Source organism: Nipponia nippon, unplaced genomic scaffold (genome assembly GCF_047370975.1).
Source record: "Nipponia nippon isolate SJK-2023a ecotype South Korea unplaced genomic scaffold, ASM4737097v1 scaffold_2, whole genome shotgun sequence".
In the NCBI taxonomy this organism is placed as follows: domain Eukaryota; kingdom Metazoa; phylum Chordata; class Aves; order Pelecaniformes; family Threskiornithidae; genus Nipponia; species Nipponia nippon.
Window position 1 is genome coordinate 6,920,451 of NW_028262336.1, and position 23,375 is coordinate 6,943,825.

At 47.0% G+C, this 23,375-nt stretch overlaps 1 protein-coding gene across 3 annotated transcripts in view; it reads right to left on the bottom strand.

The window, feature by feature from the left end:
* Positions 1-23,355, bottom strand: part of LOC104014079 (phospholipase A2) — a 28,778-nt gene extending 5,423 nt beyond the window's left edge. For 2 of the 3 annotated variants that reach the window (XM_087757344.1, XM_087757345.1), the window contains exons 1-5: positions 15,736-23,355; positions 9,480-14,346; positions 9,021-9,098; positions 6,898-7,509; positions 3,522-3,687 (exon numbers count right to left, since the gene is read on the bottom strand). In XM_087757344.1, coding sequence (XP_087613470.1) covers positions 3,522-3,687; positions 6,898-6,940 — 209 coding nt within the window. In that variant the 5' untranslated portion in view covers positions 6,941-7,509; positions 9,021-9,098; positions 9,480-14,346; positions 15,736-23,355. Of the gene's footprint in view, positions 1-3,521; positions 3,688-6,897; positions 7,510-9,020; positions 9,099-9,479; positions 14,437-15,735 lie in introns of those variants that run through there. The other variant, XM_009466674.2, reaches the window with a different exon arrangement.
* Positions 23,356-23,375: the final 20 nt, after the last annotated feature.

The window sequence follows — 23,375 nt, forward strand, 5'->3', positions numbered from 1 at the left end:
TCCCTATGCAATGTGTCATATGATAGGAGAGGGATGGACTACGGCACTGACCTACAACTGTGGCATGTGTCACCTCAAGGAGTTGCTGGCACCCTGCCTACCATACCTGCCTCGTCCATCCTCAGGGGGATGGCAGATAGCAGAGCAGGCCCATCACTGGTGTCTCGTCTATGGGACGACGAGCACAAGAGGCCGTGGTGGAGAGCCAGGAATGAGGCTGAGCTGAGTGCCAGCTGTAGAAATCGTAGGGTTTGTGAGGTCTGGGGAGTGAATCAGTAGTCAAATTGATAAAGTTGGTGTCAGTGGATGGAGGATGTGGGGAGGAGGAACAACGCAAATGCAGACGGGCAAAGAGAGGAGTTAGGAGCCTGTGTGCCAAGGGAATGAAATTGCTGTTCTTGGAGAGCCAGAGGGAGCGAACAGAAAAAGAGGTAGAAGAAGTGAGAACAGATCTTGGAGGGGGCAAAAGATGGTGTGTGAATCAGGCGAGGACAAGCAAATGAGCACTAGAGGGGTGCGCTAGCTAGCTGGGAGTACTCGCCACTCCTTATCTGGCTTGGCAAAATGAGGGGGATTGCATAAATTCTGCAGGACCACAGGATTTGGGGCACAGTTCTGCTTCCCCTCACACCAGTTCCTCCTGATGATACCCATAACTGCAGCAGGGTGACGTGTAGCTTACACCAACACAAAGCGAGAAGACTTTGGCTCGTATTTTACAAACATCTCTTTCAGATGCACTGAAAGAACTGCCAGGGAATGAAGAGTGAGGAAATCTGTTGTTGTCCTTTGCCACCTTCAGATGGTCCCCTCCTGTCTGGAAATGCCCTTTCCCGCACCTGGGTCAGAAAGCGGTGTTAAGCTTTAAATAACGCTCGATTAGACCAACGTAAACAGAGTCAGCCAACACTATGGCAGAGCACTGGTCGACAGGTATGGAAAACAAATACAACCGTGTCATCTAGTTAGTAAGCAACCTATTCATCACGTCTGGGCTACGAGACAGCCCTAATGGCTACAGACAGCTCCGGCTGGCCCGCAGGGATCAGCTGGCCAGACCCCTGCCGTTGAGCAAATGCCATTAAGGTAAGAATTTGTCACGATGTGTTTGTCATGTTAACAGCACCGTCACTGCTGTGTGTCCTTTTGTTTTGCTTTAACTCAGCAAGTGAGGAGAAATCTTACTCTTCCCTATGAGTTTGCCAGGACTTAGATGAGCCATGTATGCCACCCTGCCTTTCACCGCGTTTGGTGTTTTCAGGGAGCTGCTGAGCACCTTCAGGTCCCGCTTTACAAAATGGATGCTGCGGCAATCCAGGGGACCAGAAAGGAGAAGGAGAAACAAATCTATTGACTTTATGTAGAAGAGATGCCATTACGTCTTGAAGTGAGGGGACTGTGAGAGTGGAACAAAGGGGCAGAGGTAATTACTGACAGCCCACATCAAAGTCAGTGCGGGAATAAACCTTATAAAAGGATTATCCACTCGATGGCTTTTTTCCTTTTCACATAAAAGAGAGGTTCTTAGAAGCACTCTAGCCCTGTCTAGCCAGATTGACTGAATTACTCACAAGAAAATTACTCCTCTTGTAAGGGTCTCGGTAACAAACCTAGAAGTGTCAAGGGGGTGAGTAATTTCGAACAGTGTTTGCCACTCACGGCCAGTAGCTTTGCCACTCTGCTTCTTTCTTTGTTAGAGTGGCAAGTATGGAAAATAATGAGGTCACTTTGACAGGCATGGGGTACTCAGCCGCACTGATTTTTGCAGTAGTTCTCAGTAACAGATATCAGAAGATTCCTCTAGCAAACACAAAATGGGAATTTTTAGGGCTAAATCTAGTGGGGCATTGCCAGTTCTTCCTAGCTAAGAACCTAACTAAAAACCTTTCTGTTTTTTTTTTTTTGCAGCCAAGCATTGCAGTTAAGGAATAATAATGAATGCACTTAAAGGCTCAAGTGTCCCTTTTACAAACTATCTGGTACTTTGAGGCACTTCCAGTTGCGGAGTCTCATTTTCTGCCGTTAGGATAAAATCCATTTCCCCTGGAAATCAAACGGCAGGAGAACACTGGCTGATGAACACGTGGCCATGTTGTACTCTCTCTGTCTGTTTTTCAGGAGTGCTGACCACTCGTGTCTCCCCGAGTCACCTAAACTTGGGGGTCACTCAACCTCTATGGAAAATGGCTTTTAGGTGACTCCGCTCAGCCCTTCGGTAAAAGAAGTACTCCAGATTAGTGAAGTCGTGCTTTACTTTAAAGGCCTGATTATGAGAGCTGGTAAAGGGCTAACAAAAATAATAAACACCTTACAGACACTGCTGTAGATGGTGATAAGCAGGTCAAGAGATATTACTGAAAATTAAAAGAAATCTCTACACCTGAAAGCTATGACACTTTGTAGGCAGTTACTCATCATTTTTAAGTCCCGTATTGACTGTTTCATAGATGAAATGGTTCACAGATACAAACCAGGGACATGACAAGAGGGCTTTGGGAGTGAAACGTCTCGCTGCATTAATGAAGTTAAGTAAAAACTCCACGAGTTTCAAGGGCCACCTGCTCTTTCGTGCCCACAGAGGAGCTGGTCTTTAACCTTGGCATCTTTTCTTCCTTTTTTTCCCCTTTCTCCGTCCTGCCAATTCACCAAAGTTTGGTTTCGTAGCAATGTGAAATATCTCCAACAGCTGGCTATTCTGGAAAGCTCGGTTTCCTTCCCGGTGAGCCACACGCTGCCTTCACCCCTGCTAAAAGCAGCGCTTGCTTATCGGTTACGCCTGGCCTGTTGACTGCAGATAAACAGGCTTGTGTGCTCTGTCTTTGAGGTTTCAAACCAGGCAAGTTTGCAAATAACGGGCTCCGAGCACACACGAGGCCACCGTGCTCAAGATTTGCATGTATGCTAATTGCAAAGTACAAGAAAGAAACCTTTGGTGGCGACGCCTCCTGGGCTCATTGCTTTTGGCCTCGGGAATAACAAGCACAGCATCTTCCCCACTAACAAAGAAAAGGGGAAATAACACCATGCTCTCCCCTGTTGTTGTTCTTCCTTGCTTCAGCGTGAACAAACGGGCAATGAAAGCAACAGGTCTGATTACTCCTTGCCATGATCTGGATTTCTTCCAGAGGACAAACAGTCATATTCCCATCGCTGCCGTTTTCAAGACCTGGGTGAAATCACCCTCCAAATACCTTGATCATTCCCCTTTTTTCAGGCAAGGCTTGCTCTCTATGAATAAACATCCAGCTATTTCAGAAAATCATAGCCTGGTTTCTCCTTTGCCCTCCACCCCACATGGTACAAGGTCCCAAGAGCTTTGGTCTCATCCAGAAGGTGGCTGAACCCTCATTCAAACCCCAAGTGATACGTGGGTCCTCGCTCGCAGTTCCCCACTGCTGTCCATATAGACTAAGTTCCCTCTCCGCAAGGCAGCAACAAATCCATGGAGTCACAGTGGTACAAACAGGGAAGAGTGGGGAGGTCTGCGCTGCTTCTGGACACATAGTTGAGGTTCTGCTTACCAGTCTGTTTTATCTTTAGGCCAGCCTTGTCCTCCCAGTCCACAGTAGCATCCGTAGCCAATATATGCCAAGGGAGACCGTCCCGTGCCACACGATATAGCTCCTGCCAATTCGATGATTCCTCGGGTGTGCAGTGAATGGGATTTCCCCAGAGCACCTTTCCAAACTGCAAAGACAGGACATGGCTACGCACGCGGATTAAACACGCCTGACACTGATTTTCTTCAAAAGTCCTTAAAGAGGGATTTCTTTTTGGTTTGGACTGGTTGGTTGGGTGCAGCCTTGACAATCTAACTAGCCATGACATTCAGCCTGCAAAGGGGACTCTGCAGGGGCCTTACTGAGGGCTGGCATAACCAGGAGGTGGATGCAGAAATATCCAAGCAGGCTATTTCTGCAGAGAGAGCTCAATTCAAGCAAGACCTACTAGCTCTGGTGCGCTAGCGTGTGATTGCAGCTATATTGCACCTGGGAGCAGTGTGCCTGGTTTTACAGATCACGGAGCCCGAGCTATTGAGCTTTGCAGGGCCTGTGCCAGCACCACGCAGAGCCAGCTGGGCTTCACCGCACCGAGAGCTCACAAACCTGGGAAAGCTTCCTAGCTACGCTGTGGTCGCAAGCGGGACGGGAAGCAGCAGAGGACAAGCACACAACCAGACCTAACTTGGGCACTATGGAAAAAAATTAGGTTTCTATGTTGCCCAAGATGTCTTCTATTATCCGAGTTTCCCCTACCATTCAGGATATTTTAAGCCATTCTCCAGATGGCAGAGAGCTGACAGTACCACTAATTTGCGTAGAGGGACAGCGACAAGTCCCTGAGCCTGTGAGGTGTACTTTGTCAAGGAGAGAGTGCCTACATTAGCCGAGAGGTATGTATATTGGCTTTCTTTTGAGCATTTGGAAGTGCTGGCAACACTTACATCCGCTTCCATTACTACGTTCCATTTAAGTCGTAACATCAGGTTGGCCGCGTTAGTTTGGAAATCAAAGGAGCTCCGTGTCAACTGAAGTGTGCGGATGGCCACCCAAACCAGTCTGGAGTTTTTTGAGTTAAAAGTCTTTCAAACAGCGTTGTGATTTCACATGTTAATTTGCAACTTTTTTAGAAACCACAGACTCTACCTTGCAGCAACTGGTACAGAAACCCAGCAACCGAGTACCCTGCCCCTAATACTCAAACCACTGTGATGCGTAGCTGCAAACGTTGATGCTTATCACGTTAAGACAGCGAGGAGCATGTATTGCCTGGGTTTACTGTGGAGGACCAAGTGCACTTTGCACTGCTCTATCATGCACGGCAAAGCTCCTCACCCGTAGCATCGAACCCTCAGACCGACCGTCCAACCCACCCGCTCGTCCCACCCGGGCACAGCTGCCCCGAAAGGCAAAGCCTGCCGAAACGGGGGCACTTCGCGGCAGGCTTGGATGGAGAGGGAGGGGACGCCTGGGAGCGGGGAACCCCCCTCCGAAGTTGCTTTGCCACCTGCCCCCGGCTGCTGCAGCACGCTTGACCTCTTCAAAGTGCTGTGCAAACACAGACTAATTAATCCCCTAAACCACCCGAGGACTCAATACTATTATTAAAACCGTTGCTTTCCTTTTAAAACCTAGCCTCTAATCCCTTTGCTTGGGCCTCTCCCCACATCTCCTGGGCTGGCTCGCCCTCCCAGCTTGATCCAAACCCCAGCGAGCACAAGGAGGGTCTCTCCCCACGGAGGACAAGGCAGGGCTTTGCTCCCTCTCTGCAGCCTGAGCCCCCGGCGGGAACAAGCGCTGCCCTCCACCGTTTTTGCCCTGGCGATCGGCGCCTCGGGCTCTCCCGGCGCGGGGTTGTGTACAGCCTCCTTATGCTTCCCAGGGCATTCCTTGGGGATTAAATGCAGGTTCTGAAAAAGTAACCGCACAGCTCACCTAAACACTACTTGAGTGTTCAGGTTTCGTGCTAAAAACACATTCGAGGGGCCTTATTTGAAACTAAAGAGACGACCTATTTCCCTTGTCTAAACAGTGGGGTCTGGAGTTAGAAGGGGGCTCAGCTCTCGGGCACCCCAGGGGAAATCACAAGCAGTGAACTGCTCTGGATTTTGGCTTAAAAATCATGCTTTTTCAACCTGTTGCAGTTTGCAGACCCTGAAAATGTTCCAATGGAGACAAAAACTTCTTTGTAGGCATTCAGGCCTCCTGATGAGCGGCTTGGATTTTTTTTAGCTGTCTTTCGCTAACCTCTTAAGCCAGGACTGCTGGACTTGGTCTGTTGGCCCCTGGCTGAAAACAGCTGAGCCTGGTGTAAGGTAGAGGCTGGTGTACGGTAACGGCACCTCACCCAGAAGAAGAAAGGCCATTCTTCTTTTGGGGATATCTCCCAGGATCAAGGAACTGTAATTACACTGCAGAGCTGCTCATGAAATTGGAGAGAAAGCCCCAAAGGGAATTGAGTCCAAAAGACTCAATTAGCGCGCTTAGGGCTGCGTGCTCGGCAAGAGCGTGAAACACCACGGGCATCCAGGCAGCCTCTGATGTTCCTGTTTCGTTCTTCGAAAGCCGGGTGGGTTTTGAGCCGACGGCAGGTCACTGCAGCTGAGAGGTCAGCCCCAGCAAGTACGTTTCAATATTCAGGTGCACGGCTAATAACTTGACCAAGAACTGAAATTGCTTTTTCTATGCTGGGCAGCCGAGCCAACGCAGCTGGGAAAGCCTTGAAAAAGTCCGAGTCTCCACAGCAGCCTGCATTTAGCCACATCTCCCATTAGCAGCACGTCCAGTCATTAGTTACACTGCTAATGGGGCACCTTACCTGCAGGGAGGTGAGCAGAGGTGGATCTGACAACTTACACGTTTTATTCCCTGCTTAAACGGGCAGCCTTTGCTGTAGATTAAGGCAAGGGTTTGGTTTTTATTTTAAAACCGTACTGCAGGCATAACCTCAGACCTGCCGGTTTAGTGTCCCGTTGCCTCTGTGTGTAGGGGCTTTATGTTAGCAGACATTTATGGCTTTTTAAAGTAGGCTTTTTAAAAATTATTTTAAATTCAGATGAATTTAAAACTGCTTACTCCACGGTCACAGGTATAAGCAGAGGGTATTTCTATGAAGAAACACAGATGCCAACAGCTTGGTAGCAGAAAACCACCCCAAAAGAAAATGACCCACGGTTATACAGCCCCAGCTACCTAAAGCCCCAGGGAAGCGAAGCGGGCAGGCAGCTCGCTTGCACAGCCCCTCGCTAGGCAGTTGAAAAGAGTTGAGCAGCATTTCTTTTTCTCACTTGGCCAAAGCACACCGCGCTGCCTGCCCTGAAGCAGGCAAAGCTGACGGCAAGGGGAGAGACTGTCCCGGGATGGGGGGGATGGAGAGGGACCGAGAGGTGGTACTCACCTGCCTGAAGCAGCAGCAGCAGCAGCAGCAGGCGGGAGCCCATGGGCAGATCGCTCCCGCGCTCCTCTACGCCAGGGCTGAGCTGCCGGGACGGCCGGCAGCACCTCGCCACGCTGCCGAGTGAGCCGAGGTATGGGTGTGCTTAACAATCCTCCCTGGGCCGCTGCTCCGGGCTTTATATATACATGGCTCCGTGCCCGTCTGGAGTGAAACACCCTCTTCTGCGATGTCCCTGAGCCCCAGCCTGGGTCCCGTCCGTCCCCGCAGCGGGCTCAGGGCGAGGGCTGGCTCTGTTTGCCCAGCATCGCCTTTGGGAGGGAGGGGCCGCTGGAAGGGCATTAGGCTGGCGGTCCCGGGACAGCCCCAGACACCCAGGCACTAAGCTGGGCTCCTTCTTTAAGCTGTTTGCTTACAGACCCTGGTTAACCTCTGAGTAGCTGCGGAAAAGGGAAGCCTGCAACCGGGCTTTCTGCGGCTTGGGCTCGCTGCTGTGGCGTCCTCCTGGCAAGGATCTTCTCTTTTTATAGATGACTCTTTCCAGGGTAGTTTTTTTTTTTAATTATTTTATTTTAAGACTGATTATTTTTCACATTTAAAAAAGAAGAGACAAAACTATAAAAAACCAACAGAAAGAATACTGTTAGGTGCAAGTATCTAATTATAAACTGACCAACAGAGGTAATTCTGCACCACTCCCGAGGGAAAAACACCCTCTCGGCTTGCTGCACCTGAGTGAGACCGACTGATTTCATGAAGACTCGTCAGCATGTGGTCCCAGCCAGGGCAACAGACCCGCGGTTGGGGACAGTCCCCCGGGGCCAGCCATGCTCGGTCACAGCGGGCAGCCGGATCGGCAAGGTGGCCTCCCCATCACCCAGCCTCCGCTTGCGCGGGGCAGCAGGCGCCGTGAGCAGGAGGGATGGCCATGGGTATTTTATCTTTGGCATTGGAACAGCTTCACCCAGCCCTCCAGCGATTTAAAATTCCTGCCTTGCTTGGTACAGCAGCCATCCGCCTTGCTGGGGTCTAAGGATCTGCCCCTTCCCTGGCACGGGCACGGTGGCTGGGAGGGAGAGGAGGGGAAGAAGGCTGCTTGCCCCTTCCCCTGCGCAGCCTGGGCCCTTCTCAGCAGCACCCTTTGCCCGAGTTCCCCACGGTAAAGCTGTGCCTCCCTTCTTAATGGCATGGTTTTAAATATTTGCTTGCTAAATGTTGGTACTCGAATCAAAGGTCAGCAACAAGCCATTTACGGGGCTGCCATCTGCTGAGACCAGCCCTGCCGCAGCAGCTGGCACTCTTTGCCGAGCAAGTTTTCAAGGTACAGCATATATCAAGTGCCTTTGACACAGAGATGGCAGAACTGGGTAAATCTCATGACACCTGTGAGCCCGAAATCCCCTGCCCGTCACCGCCCCTGCGATGGGCTGTGTGCTGGCAGCGGGCGAAGGAGGAGGGCGAGGTGACGACACAACGTCGGAGGGGCCCAGGAGGAGCTGTGCAGCTTCTACCTCCTCCCTCGGAAACTCCCTTCAGTGATTAGACGTTTCCTCAAGTAATAATGCCAAATCCTATGTACGTGAGCTGCTGCTGGCTAATATTTAACCTTAAGAATATAAGTTTGCAGAAGGAGGATGCTGGAAGGCGGGTGTGCCGTATGCGGGGGCTCTGTGGAGGCAGGTTCTCAAAATGGGAAGCGCAAAGAAGTCAGGCTTTAAAGCACCGCGTGGGGCCTGGCTGAACATGACGCCCTGTTAGAGCAAGCTCCGTCCCTGACAGATGCCTGGCGAGCCCCAGGTGTCTTCAGTGGGGACCAAGGGGGAGGCGTGAGGAACCTCTGCAGATGCTTTACGGGATTCCCGGGGTCCCCAGGCCTGGGGAAATGCCTTTGAGTGCTCAAAGGGTCAACTCTATGACTTGGATTTATCAGAGTCTTTTCAGTTTGAAAACCTACATTTAATCTTGATCTTTCAAAGCCTTCCTGAATTACAAACCTGATCAAATGATAATTTTTCCAACCACAGTTTAATTCTATCCTTCTCTTTCTCACAGCCCCCTGCCCCCCAAATAATACATGAGTTTCTGTCCCCAGTTCAGCAATAAATACAAAATAAAGAAATACGGACCCCTTTGATAGCCAAATGTATCTGCAATGTTGGAAGAAGACTTCTGCAGGGTATTAAGGAGGGATGCCCAAATCCAACCTTAAAATGGAAAGGAGAATTAATGTATTGTTTCCTTACAATTGTTTCCCACTGCTGACTGGTCGAGCTTGTTACTTGTCTGTGCAAGTACTGATTGCTGTTGCCTAAGCTAATCAGCATATTTATTAGATAGCATTAAGTGCTAATCATGGTCTTACTATGTTATAGCAAGTGCACTGGGATGATGAGGGCATTTTTATTACCATTGAGGGAAACAAAATGAATTCCCTGATCCCTTCACGTGCATTTCGCATGTTACCTGCTTGAGCTCCACTTTTTCACTAGTAGCAAGAGGCAGCACGTGAGGGTGTTGGATATCGTCTCAGCAACCTCAGCTATACATATTACTGCTGTCCGAAATCGCACAGAGAATAAACTTACTTGGAGCCTCAGGTCACTTGCGTTGGAGGGCTATTTCTTCAGCTGAACTAGCTCTGTTGAAGAGTTCCCTTGGTTTGCACGGCCAAAGCAGCTGGCCCTCAGGGATGATGGTACCTCCTGCTCTTGGGGGCTCCTCATTGTTGAAAGACATCAGTAGGGAAAAGTTTTCCGCTGAAGGGGAGAAGAATTTATAAGGACTCCACAATTTTTAATGACATTTACCCAATGAGGTATGATGTCAGATGTTCTTGTAGAAGCCAGGCTGTCCTTCATCCCGTAGAGGCTGTTCTTCCTCAGATGAAATACCCGGTCGTCTCTGTGGATGTCACCAGCAGCCGCAAGAAGTCATCTCTGGTCAGCACCAGCAGATTCGGTGACGCGTTCGCTGCCCGGGCCAAGGGCTTCTCCCACGAGGGGCAGAGGAAGCTTTCCTGCAACACTATGGGCTTTAGAGGCTCCCTAAAGGAACTGCCCCTGCAAGGACGGGTTTGTAGGATGATGACTAAAGAGGCTCAAGGATACAGAATGACAGTTTGGGTAGTTAGAAAAGAAAATCAGTTCTAAAGGGAAACAAACTCCACATTACCTGTTCAGAGGAAAAAAACCAAACCTATCAAAGACCACCACATGGTTTGTGGTGACATAACCAGTTACAGAAGCAATAGAGTTAATATAACAATGTATTAAGTAAACAGTCTTATTTAATACCGTCTTGTGTGGAAGGTCTGTCCATGCTTTAGTGATGATACAGCCTAGCCTCGTTGTCTTGTCACTGGAAATGTCAAGACTTTTCTGACTTTAACAGTCTTCTCATCCCAAGCGTTAGCGACACTAATGCTCAGGCCTTCAGAAGTATCGTTTCCTAGTCTGGTCTTCCTGTAACTCCCCTTCTGCTGCAGAGCAAGCCGTCGTTCTACCGCCAGCAGGACAGGCTTGCTCAGGAACAGAGAGGATCTTGTGTCCTCCAGAAATCGCCGGGCTTCGGCGGACATCACATAACCTAGTGCATCTGTCAGGGCAATGGGGCCATGAACGCAAAAAGGTTTTCAAGACTGCAGTGTCCCTTGGCCGCAGGTAGCCAGGACATCGGAAACGCAGCACGCCCTGGCAATGCGGAGCGTGCTGCCGTCACCACCTGGGGACTTTGGCTGGTACAGACCAGGGAGAAGAGCATCTCTTTGGAGCCCCATTGAGCACCGCCTGTAGCGATGCAAAGGGATGGGTGAAAACAGGCACACCGTATCAGCTGAGCACCCTTAGACAGCTGGGTCTCGTTTCAGAGTCCTGGTGACATTTCCCACTTAAAAGAGAGGATATATTACCAGAATTAAAGTACACCTAAAGCAGGAACAGGCTGAATAAAGGCATCTTATTTAAACACCGACATGACCTCTGATGGGTTAGTTTATGAGATCCACCAAGAGGCTGCGCTGCTTCATCCGACAGCAGGCCCAGGGAATACACACACACGGAGATGAGCGTACACTCCGATATCCAAGACAGGTTCCTGAAATGCCTCCGAGTTCCCTGAAAAGGAATGGCTAACATGAATGTCTGTGTCCATTTAACACAACCCCTCTCAGAGACAAAGCTGGAAGACCCATGATACCAGTTCATTCCAATGATACCAAGATTCATGATCCTCATCCAGACTCTGAAGCCCATTAAAATACTTGTTTTGACATGTCAATGTTTTGAAGTCTGTTGTTTAAATTCATGGGCAGTCCTCAACCGAGTAAAATGCCATTTTTCTTTTCTGGTTGTAAAGATAATATAAACAGAGGTGTGTTCATAGCTCCTCCTGGGAGACAGAGGAAGGGGTGGCCTGGGTGGGGAAGGCGTCATACAGATCAGGAGCACATAAAATTCTTATTCCACCTTTGCAAGCACATTTCAACCCTGACTACTCTAGACCACCACCCTCCCTCAGCTCTGCCAGTATATTCCAGTGCTGCCTATCTGTGTAGTCTGCTGTGCACTGAGTCATCTCCCCCAAATGCTGTCTCCTTTAGCTTCTCATTTCCCTGTTGTTCAGGTTTCATTTTCCTTTTTTTCAGCTGCTAAAAGTTCTCCTGCTTCTGCACTTGCCATCTCACACTTCTCTCCTTCCACCTTTTGTCCCAACTTACCACTTTCACCTACAACATCATAAATATCTTGAAGGCTCATGTCGGTACTTTCTCAAGCCTCAGGTACCAACAGAGACAGAAAAGCGCTTTTTTATTGAAGGCCTCCATGCATAACAGCAGTCAGTCCTGTCTAGATCATGGAGCACTTGGGAGCTCTGAATCTTCCACTTTTAAGAGGCCAGGCAATTAGAGACTTCCTGAAGAAAAGGAGATATACGTTACACTACCTCCGCTCCGTTATCCAGATTGCTTTACTAGGATGCAGCCAGCGTACAGATTAGTGTCTTTTATGTTTATTGCCTGAGTATATAAAGAAAAAGCCAATAACGGGCTAAATTTTAGGTGGTGTTCCTACTCCTACAGGAAACGTGAAGTCAAGTGTTCCCTGAAGGTGCTGCTATGATGATTCACGACCTGCTTTCCCACAGCTTTGTTGAAGGCTGGCCATGAGCTCAAGGCTACTGCTGTAGATTTATTAGGAGGGGCACTGGAGAACGAGGGTTTAGCTGCTCTCTTTTCTTGACATCAACCAGCGCTGCATCTGGCAAGCTTTTAAGCATTCCTAGAACCCCTCTGCTGTTAGCCAGGCCAGGCTTTTGTTAGCCCCTACAGAGACATACAATTAAGCTTATATTTATTAAATACTCTATTGGGAAACTCTTCTTTACTATTTCCCCAATCACAATCTGAATTATCAAGCCCAAGTTCAAATACTACAGTACTCTGCTTATGCAGTTAATATCATTTCACGGGCCCTTCAAACCCCCTCTCTTTCTATGCATGCATACACCCCTGCGCCGACACTTATATTTGCCACCAGTGCCTTGTTTTTCTTTCATGACTCATCACCTCTTCACTGCTGTGGAAACTGTTGTCTTCTGGGTTTCATACTTGGAATATAAAAAGGTCTGGAGAAAAAGCAAAGGAAAAAACATCAGCATAGTCAAAAGAGCTCCACCGTTCAGGAGGAAAAGAGGAGACGGCTCTGTAGTTTGTTCTGCTGGGGAGGCAATGCTCCAAGCTGGGCACCGTGGTCACCCAGTTTACGTTTCTTTCCTTTCCAACCAGCCCCCGGCTGAGGGCACGCTGCGTGCGTTACATCTCATCTTCAGGCTTTCTGCTTTTAGTGGGTAGCTGACCACATCTGCAGTCCCAGTGCCAGTCCTTTCCTCCCTTACGTGACAAGGATTGGTCTGGCCAAAGCCCGTACCTTTCTGCCCAAGGACGGGTTAGGCGAGGGTTGGATGCTGCTGTGCTCTGAACACTGAATAATTCAATGCCTTGCGTGACCAACAGCCTTCAAGCCACGGTGAGGAACTGCCAACATGGGAAGCCCCCAGCCCCAGAGAGATCTCCCCAATTCCCAGTAAAACTGCCTCTTTTATGCCAAGTAAATAATCCTGACAAGGCATTTTGGTTATGATTTCATGTAGCTTTTTGCTTACTAGCATAGGAAGATTTCAACCTTTACCTGGCTCATCTGACTGTTTCTCATATCAGTCCTGGTACTTACAGTAAACTTAAGATCACACTGAAGGACATAGATAGTGTAATTATAATTATAAGTGCTAATTTTAGCATTAGTATGTTGTTGGTTGTGGCGTGGTGGTATGAGATAGCAGGCTGTGCCTGCTGAAATGCCTTATCACTTCATTGATACCGGTCACCGCTTGGGAGTTCGGGAGTTCACCCCGTTCTCAGTGCACCAAGACACTGCCTACAGTACGAATGCTTGTATAGTGCAGGGAAAAAGATCTGCGGTGAGAAAGTAGTGGGTAAATTCGTGTCGGGCGTTCGGCCTTCTAGGCTGGGCAGCAAAGAGTAGGGCAGCTCCACATAGCTCTGGTTCAAATGGCGATGTTCAACTTCAGTGCATTTTTCCCACCGTTAAGCCGCTCATCCTTCCCACTTTGCTCTGCAGTACGTTTGGAAGTCGTATATTTTCATTGCCTTTTTGCATCTTGTCCCCATGTGTATATCCCACGGGTCAGCAAGGCCCTGATCTCTATCACAGTCACATCTGCACTGCAAGCAGCATCTCTGCGTGCCTGGAGGCATTCTTCTTCTTCCAAACAGCTCAGATAGATGTTGCCATGAGCTCCTGAACTCTCTGACGTAAGATTTATTGAAGATTTCGGTGTTTTCATAAGCGATGCTATATTGGACACTCAATCCATAGTGATATTTCGAAACACATAGGAAGATGAGGCTTCTCTTTTCTCCAGTCAGAAGACCAAGTGTGAACACTGGTAAAGCTCACACCACTTCTTTGCCCACTCACAGTTTCTCCCTGGCTTCTGAATCCGATCGTATTTCTTTCGTTGCAGGCATCCAGCAGTCAACTCTTCAGGGGGTTGTGTTTAAATTGTTTGGCCCTAGGCAAATGTGCATCTTGGCTGGGTTTCCTAGGGCTATCAGAGCTGGTCACCTGGCTTTATGTACTTCAGGATGAGGATACTGTCTCTTTGCTTAATTTCTTCCATTACTTTAGAAATACAGATTTCTTCTTTTTCTTCAGTAAGTACTCCGTAAAGCTCTGCTGGAGCGAGTGACACAAGCAGTCTACTTCTTGGAGTACCTTAGCCAGAAGATGTTACTTGTTTTCCGTTCCAAAACATTAAAATTTTTCGCAGCTTTGCTTCTGAAAAGTCAAAATCATATGTATGCTCTTCCAGTAGCCCTTGTTTTGTTTGTAGATCTCCTGAGGGCATCATTTGCCACTCATGTAGTAAGTTTAACTGTAAATAAATCATAGAATCATAGAATCATTAAGGTTGGAAAAGATCCTTAAGATCATCGAGTCCAGCCGTAAATAAATACATCCATCAATCAAAACATATTTCTCAGTAATCTATATTTCCTGATATTTTAACCTTTATACTTTTTCCTTGGTACTGCAGTTTGGCTTTCCCTGGTGGGCCGATAGTTAGGCCAGTGTCTAGTTTAAATTTGGCTCGGCGACTTTGCCGTCCCCTCTTGCACAGCGCCGCGCATGTCTTCGCCCACCCAGCCACTGCCAAACTGCGTGTTCGGTGCTTTGTTTCCTCTTTGTACAGGGAGCATTTTTTTCTGAGACTGCTACTGAATTAATTTGTGCTTATCTGCACTATGTTAATCCCAGATATGACCAAAATCTTGTTTTCTGTGTCACTGCTTACTTTCTTTAAAAAAAAAAAAAGTTTTTCTTTCATTTTCTTCTCTGCGTACCTTTTCTGGCTACAATTACTGTACTTGGCTAGTAAAAGAACATTTCTGAATTTGTGTCTCTTAATTCCTACATGTGGGATTGGGGAGACAATTGCGTCAAGTCTGAGTTTTTGCTCATCGCTGTAGTTCCGTACTTGTGCATTTATTTTTCCTGGTACTCAGGGCTCCCTTGCGCTATTTGCTGAAGTATCTCTGTACCATCATACAGAGCTGTAACTGGAAGCCTGATATTAACTGGTTAACGGCGGGGGGCATTGTGAAAAAGTAAGGATTGGAAATGCTCAACTGGCTGACACTTTCCCTTCACCAATATTTTCATAAATCTTCATAGGGTAAAGCCTCAGACAAGGTAATTTGTCAACCTCAATGCACTATGACAACGTGCAAAGCAGCGTTATCCGAGAGATGGAACGTGTTGGTGCAGTGATCTCTGGGGAGACGTTTCTCCTATTTAGAATCAGGTACTAAGATTTTCTTTGCCTCAAAAACAAAAAAAACCTCAAACCAAAACAAACCCCATAAGCTGCAAAACCACAACACAGTTTCAAAACAAATTCCCTGTACCACTGCCTCTAGGTAAGCAACAAAGCCCCGAAGTTTCTCCGTATCTTCTGTAAGACTTAGGGCAAGATTTTGAAACAAAATTAACATCTAACGCTAAAATCTTAAATTATATTTAAAGCCCTTAAATGTGTGATCTGGTCATGCCCGAGTTGAACTCACAGCATTTCCTTGTAACTTTTGAATATGAGAGCTACTGCATCAGCTTCATACACCTCAGCTTCATGTCCCCACAAAGCACATAAAGTGCCCACCACCGTAGCACTGAGATGCTAGCAATTCCCTTCAAATTTGATTATTTCTTGTTGGACCCAACTCTTCTCTCTGGGCTTAACTGCTCATTATTTTAATGTACTTACCTCTTCCTTGCTCTTCTTGTTTGTTAAATTTTGTCACTACGAGAAGATTTGTGCAGCGTTCAATAGCACGAGCTGGAAAGAGTTCAAAGCACTCATCTGAGAGAAGCCATTTGGAGGTTGGAAAGAACCTTACTTAAAAAATAAAGACAGAGAACAAAGGGGAGCTCAAGATTGGAGCACCTCTGATAAGACACAATGAATTCAGACAGGGCAGAATCTATTGATAGAAAAAGAGTATGATGAGAAACAAATTCTTTCCTATTTGAAAGATAATTAATTCTGTCTTAGAAATCAGTAACAATGAAGAAATCTTGCTTAACTAACCTCATTTTCAGAGGCAAATTTCAAAGAAGTTTTTGGGGAACCCGCTGACGAGTACTTCTGTGTGCACAAGTTCAAGAAGAATACTATCTCAGCACAGATATTAATATATCCCTAACATGAAGCTTGCTTTCCTGCAAGGCCAGAAGGAATATCAGCTTTATTATTTGCAGTTCAGACTTATTTTCCAAACCTTGCTTTTGTCAAGTTCTCTGCCGTCTCTTATTTCTGATGCTTTCCCTTGATCGCTTTCATTTCAGGCTGACCCGGCGTAACAAACATCAAAAAGAAGTCTCATTGCTCTTATTCTCCTCTTTATGACAATTTTTTAACATCACTCCATATGAGCTAATTAATCGGTGCCTAAAAGACAGCAATTCTGGGCTATAAACACTAGGTACGTGCGGTCTCATTTCGCCCCTACAGGTAACGCCGTAAATGGGACGGGAATCTAACGCGAGCTATGTTGTGAAGAATGAATCAGTAGGTGATTCTTCATTACATTAAGTGACTGACTTCCTTGAAATGGTGCACCAAGGTTCAAAACAGTTATATGTACATACATGACTGTGAATTTTAACAGAGCAGGTCTGCACGGCATCACTCAAGTGTCTGCAGGATTTCAAGGCTCGTCTTTCGTTTGTTCTAAAACCAAGAGGAGAAAGTCCCGATGCATTTCATTCATCTCTTGCCAAAATCACCTACAGAAGTCCCAATACCTAATAACTCTCGTTCATTGTACAACAGTGACACCAACGATTAAAAAAAAAGGGTAAGATGATCATGAACTGTAATCTAGACAAAGGACTATTCTGTTTAGTAAGCACTCAGATGGCAATGGAGTGGAGCACTTCAGTGGAGGAGGCACTACCAGAGCCCCTGTCCTCTCTGAGGCCTCTTTACGGGAAAGGTGGAAGAAACAGTATTTCAGCAACTCCGGCTTGACCTGGCCGATAGATTCTAAAGAGGAAGGAAGGACAATAGTCATAAATACATAGACATCATCGTGTCCTCAGGCTTCTTCCATTTAGAAACTAGATTAAATAAGCCCCAAACTAAATACACCTCAAACAAATACAATAAATGAAAATTTTAGGAAAGTCTACATAAGTGACACTTTGGAACGCATCCTGAGCCGGTGTCTCAGGTAAAACAAGCAGTTAGACCTTCACTGAATTTCACAGCGCTCATCTGAGGGTCCACGCTCAATTACCTTTTCTGGCATTTGTATTGCATAAACTCTGTGACAGAATAAGCCAAGAAAGTCCCTCAGAAATGGTATCTCTTGGTAACACTCAGCAGATCAGCCCTTGGGTAGGTGGAATTCTTCCTGAAGCTGGTCTGAACAAGGAATATAACAGGATGAAGCACGCCTAGACCAAGATTTTTTTTCTGTCCATCACCCTAGTTCTCCTTTACTACAAACTAAGCTGGTTACCTCTTGTCCTGTCACCAGTGGATGTGGAGAACTACTTAGCCATGGTCTGTATCAATTCCTTTTGTAAAAAACATTACTCGCCCCACCCAAAGAGTCCTTCCTTCTACATAAGGACTCCATTGCTCCCTATCTTGTAGGTTACGGTTTCTAAACCTTCTAGAGGTGTTGTTCACTCCTCTCAGGACACCCCCAACCATCTACAGCTTCAACACGACATCAGCTAAGGCCAAACACGGTCAAGTGAAGAAGAACAATTATTTCCTGCATCTTTTATGCATCTCCCAAGTTACTACATCCCGGAATAGGGAACCTACAGAAAACGTTACCTTTGCTTGAAATTCATCTTCCTGAATCTTCTTTATTGGTGACCTTCTTTGTCCCACTTACTTCTCACTGCTTCAAGTAACTCTCAGGATTTTTCCTTGAGTCAGGGAGCTCGAAATTAGTGACATCTTTGCTGAAAATCTTTTCAGTGAGAAGACAAAAGCGACTCCCATAATTTTTAGAAACTCTAGCAGTTAATCTAAAAATTTCTGGCAATAAAGGAAAAAAACTGAGCTGAATATATGATACAGCCCCTGAAAAACGGGGGAAAAAATTCCCCCCAAACTACCTTTACCTATAGACCAGAATCTTTGCATTGTGCATGATGGCACCACAGCACTTTTCTTTATTGCTCAACCAGTTGATCCCTGGTTCCTTGCCAGCTTGTTGAACACGAACAATGCCCAAATATCGAGAAGCTGTCAGCTCCCTGCTGGCATCTCCTGGGGTGAAGACGACCCAGGGTAGGGAGCGTAACAGAAGCAGACGGCTGGCAGGAACAAGGGCTCCTTTAGCCCAGCCTGTACTACGTAAATCTTTTACTGCAAATTAAGGTCGTATTTCTCATTCTGTAAACACTGGATGCAGAGAATTTAAGCCTTAAGATGAGCACCTGGCAGAGCAGAGCCAACAGCATCCAGGCCATGTTAAAAAGGGTGCCAGTGCTTTAAAGGCATTCAGGGTCATGGCTACATGCCCTAATAAATGTTCCTGTGCCTAGCATTTCCAATCAGCTGGCTTTAGGCTTCCAGATGCACCCAGACTGGGTGTGTAAAGGGATGCGGACAGACCTAAGGTCCTCTGAGTATGGCCCAACGTGCCTCTGAAGCATGTAGCTAGTTTATTTCTTGTGGGAAAAGAGGCTATGAAAGAGAGAGAACGGAGAGGGGAGAATCAGTGCAGGAGCTGGGAGAAGGAAGCAAGGAGACACAGAAGGGGAATAACAAGTCTGTGGCCTGGGTGACGGCACTCCTGTCAGCTCACAAAGGCGGCTGGAGGGAAAACCCACCTGCCTGCTCCGTAACGGGTTTGGCTTCGTCTCCCCGTAACGCTACACGCTTCCTTGTGCTCCCCGTAGAGGACAGCCCTGGCTGCTACAGCCTCCTCTTCAACCCCAGGCCTGCAGGGGAAGTCACCGAGCGTTGTCCACGCCGTCCCTCACGCGGTTGATAGAGTTGTCTGAGTGCTGCTCCTGGGCAGGTCCGCAGTGGCTCAAGCAGAACGGCGAAGCTGCTCCAGAAGCCGCAGCCCGCTCCTGGGGTCCACTCGTTTCCCGCCGCAGCCCGTGCCCCGCTCCCCAGCCCCTCCTGCCTCGCCTCCCGGTTCAGTGCTCCGTGGGCTCCTCCAGCAGCGTCCCACTGCTGACGCCATCCGGGATGTCCTCATCATCTGTGGAGGGTTACTCACTTTCCAGAACTCAAAGACTTTTAGAGAACCCAAGCGGTTCTAACACTGGGCAGATGCTGTGGTTTTATAACACTGCTGCTGTTGTTTTGTGTGGAAGCAAACAACAAAATGCAAATCAAAGCTAGCTAGGGTCACTTCAGTGCAAGACAAAAGGGATTTGTTTGCAAAAAACTACTGCAGCAGCCCCTGAAAGCCCTCAGAAAGTAGAACTTATTTCTGGTGAAGATGAACCCCACCCCTTTCTCAACGAAAAAAATTTAATGAGGGTTGGAGAAATTACTCATGTCACAGGGACTGCAAAATCACCCACAATAGTTGTTTGTTCAAATTAGGGAATGGGCAGTGGTAAGGGAGCATGGTACAGCACAGGGATGAGACCCAGGAAGGATCTGGAGAGGCTGTGGAACCGGTTCTCCAGCGTCTGCTATCGCCCATAGGCCAGAAGGCTCTGGCACAGCTTCGGCAGCACAGAAAATCAGCCCCTGCTCTGCACGGCCACTCCAGCTCCCAGCCAGCCAGCGCTCCAAAACGTACATGGGTTTGGTAATTAACTGGTGGATTCAAGCAATGATTAAATCAACATCAGTGTAAACATACAGGATGGTCAGCTTGATGCTCTTTACATGTGTTTGTTACAGGCAAATCTTCTGATAACGAGGGAAAGTTCTCAGCGAATTTATGTAGGAACCATTTAACGTAAAAAGGTATTGCCATGGTCACTTAGCCAACAGTGTCAGCTACCACACCCTGCAGAGCAATCTCCCAAAGAATCGAATTAGCTGAAGGTACAAGCTGTACTTGGCCTCAGAGGAAGAAAAACCCCACGACTCACTTGAGTACTGACACTTGGAGCTAACCCGAGTCTCCACCGCTGAGCTTATGGGTATGGAAAGATGATGGGGTGCTGGCAAAGAGCTACGCTCCCTCCGCCGGGAAGGGTCTGCCTTGGCTCCTCCAGGCAGAGAGCCAACAGAAGATGGTTCTTCCACACAGAGACCACGTGCTGCTTCTTCACGAGGTGTTCCCATCTTGCTAACAACCGAGGCGTTGTGGTGTAACCCTTTCATCATGAGGACGATAAAAGGTGAGGTTACGACAGGGAACAGTCCTCAACCACGGCTCAGTCAAGTTAATGATGTGAGGCAAAAATATACTGACGTGCATTCAGCTGTGGAAGCTGAATGGAAGAAGGACTGCTTGTAAAGGCCCAGACACACGGTAGGTCCTAACGTGGGATATAAGGAGTCCTTGCTAACCAAGTGCTCTGGAAACAGTCCCTCATTAACTACTTTTTGAAAGGCTATTAAGCATGGTTGGATCAATCTTATTTTTAATCGGTAACTCCAAATTTTTAAAAAATATCCATGTCTGATATTGAGAACTCGCCCAAATTACAGATGTAACGGGTAGGTCCATTCAAAAGTTACCTATGTAAGGGTTTCCTTTCCTCAGATAGTGACACAAAATACACCAGGAAATCATCTTCTTTGCAAACATCAAACTAAAGAAGATAATATTCTAAAACCATTTAATGTAAGAAACACTTTGAAAGGTGCAGATGAAAGACTCGAGAAAGCTGGAAAAAGAAAAGGTGGCCATTAAAAAAAACACACTAACCTTTAACACTAACCTTTTTTCCTTTTTTTTTTTTTTTCCTTTTTTTTAAGGACAGCTTTGATTAAGCAATAATTAATTTTGATTAAACACAAGGTTCTAGTTTTCTTGAAAATTTTCAATCTTCACCTCGGAAAACGCAAAGCTAGAGAGATGCTTGGATCCTCTGCAAAAATCAGTTATCATCTCCTTCACCCTTGTCTGTACAGAGAAAGCAGGAAGCACGGAGACACCCGACACTCACTGCTCTGACCCGATCAATAAATAAAACACTGTCCCTATGGCTATTTTTAAAAGTAATAATTCTAAAAGGGAAGAGGAGAGAGAGGAGTGGAATACATTATTGCTGTCAGATTTTTTCTCAGCAGTCATCGGTTTGTATAAAGGTTTGGCGTCTATCAGTAGGCAGAGAGGTGCTTGTTAAGTGTAATTTTGCATATGGCTGTTATTGCCATATCCAGATACCTACACAATCTTCCAGTTACGCAGTATCCATTCTTCAACTGCCACGTATCGGAACCGTAACTTGAACAAAGGCTTCACTTTACACCCTGTAGTTTTGAAAGCTGTAGTTTAAAAATATAGGGCAAGAATAACATTCGACAGCACCCAAAGAGTTAGCAGTAAACACGCCAACTGTTGGTGCTGTCCTATTGGAAACCAGGTTATAAAGAAGCTCTAGAGCACAAAACTCTAGCTATTCCTGAGGAAATGGGGAAAAAGAAAAAAAGCAGCTTCAAGATGTTATCCTCTCTCTGCTGAGATACACAATCTACTCAAGCAGGAAATACACGCAGACGGAGGTGGACAATCAGCCCAAGATGGAACGATGACAAGCTGCTGACATTTCAGGATTTCTCTTTGACTAGCAGGTGCCAGCTGAGTTTGCACAACGCTGGTGAGCAGGAAAGAGCTTTGCAGAAGTCATCGCCTTGAATCACAGACCTAAGGCAGCACTGCAAGAGAGACTGCGAGCTGGTACAGAACTTGCTGCCAGCCATAAGTGACAAGGAACAGAAAAAAAAAAAACAACAAAACCCACCTCAAACGCCTTTCTCAAAACACGCTTCAGAGCATTTCAGATGAGGGGAGAGGAGGCATTCATCATCGCCATAGCAAAAAGACTGCAACATACCTTCCATGAGGAAAGGACCACCCGGCCAGCACACAATCCGGAAGGAAAACTAGACCCCCCCCCAGTTTCTGGCATGACAACAGATTAGAAGGGCCTCTTGGGTCACCCAAGACTGTGCTGTCACTTGCACCCACCACACATGATATTCCTTTCCTAAGAGGCGAACTGTCCCCTTTACACAGCAAAGCAGTATTTTGTGTCCGCTCTATACTGCTTTTTTATTAAAGTAAGGAAATTGGATTGACTATTCTCCTCTAATACCAGTGGGAGCTGTCTTTATGACCAAAATAATAAAACTCCTCTTCACAGCTCCATTGACCAGCCCCTTCTCAGAGTTGTTTGGAGCAGGGTGAGAGGACAGGCAAAAATGTCACTTTGAGGGAAAAAAAAATAAGCTGCAACCTAGACTAAACGCTTCATTGCTCTGTCCTGCTGTCCTAGTGGTTTCACAGCGTGGGCAGGAAAACAAGCCCAAGCCTGTGAAGAAGAAACACTCTCATAGGGACATGCTTGAAGGACAAACGCAGCTTGCCCACCTCGGATTCAGGAGACAGACCCTTTATGGGCTTCTCGTAAGCAGAAAAGGAGAGCTCACCCCCTTGCTTACGCCGCCACGGCAGCGGCACCGTGGGGCGGCAGGAAGGTAGCGGTGGCAGAGGAGAGGCGGGTGGCCTTTGCCACGCTGGCTGCACGCTGCCACGTGCACCTCTCACGGGGTTAGAGCTGGCCCAGCCATTGCAGAGTGGGAAAGAAGCTGGTTTAGGAGGAAAGGTGAAAAATTACTCAACAGTAAGAGAATGAAGATTATCTTGAACGGCCTGCCGCTGCTTTTTCAGTGATCCTGGGTTTCATCATCATCATCCTTGGTTCATTTTGTAAAGACTCCAGTGGTGATAACAGAAGGAGAAGTAGGTTGACCCCTATCACACACATTATAAAAAAAATAAAGAAATGATACTAGCAGATGTCCCTGATCTTCGGGGAACTAGTGACTGGGGGGGGGGGGGGGGGGAAAAGGCAAGCACAAAACAAAATAAAAAACAACCCGTGAGATAAAAATGCCTATTTCTGTGTCATTCTCATCAACTGTATCTCACCGAATCCTTGCCATCACAGACTTATTCATTTTGTCAGGATTTACTTCTTCTAAAACATATTTCTTCTATTAAGCATAGAGTAAGGAAACAAGGGGAGTTAAGGCCTCAGAATTAAACAATTCAGTCTTGGAACATTGTTTTCTAGATGAGACATGCCATCCAGTCTGGCTAGAGATGCAGTGAAGAAATATGTGCAGAAGCTGTGAACTAATTAGAAATCATGGTGTGTTGCACCCCCCAATGATGAGCAGGAGAAAATTTAAATTTAGCAGGAGCCCAAGAATTTAATTTAAAAAAAAAAAAA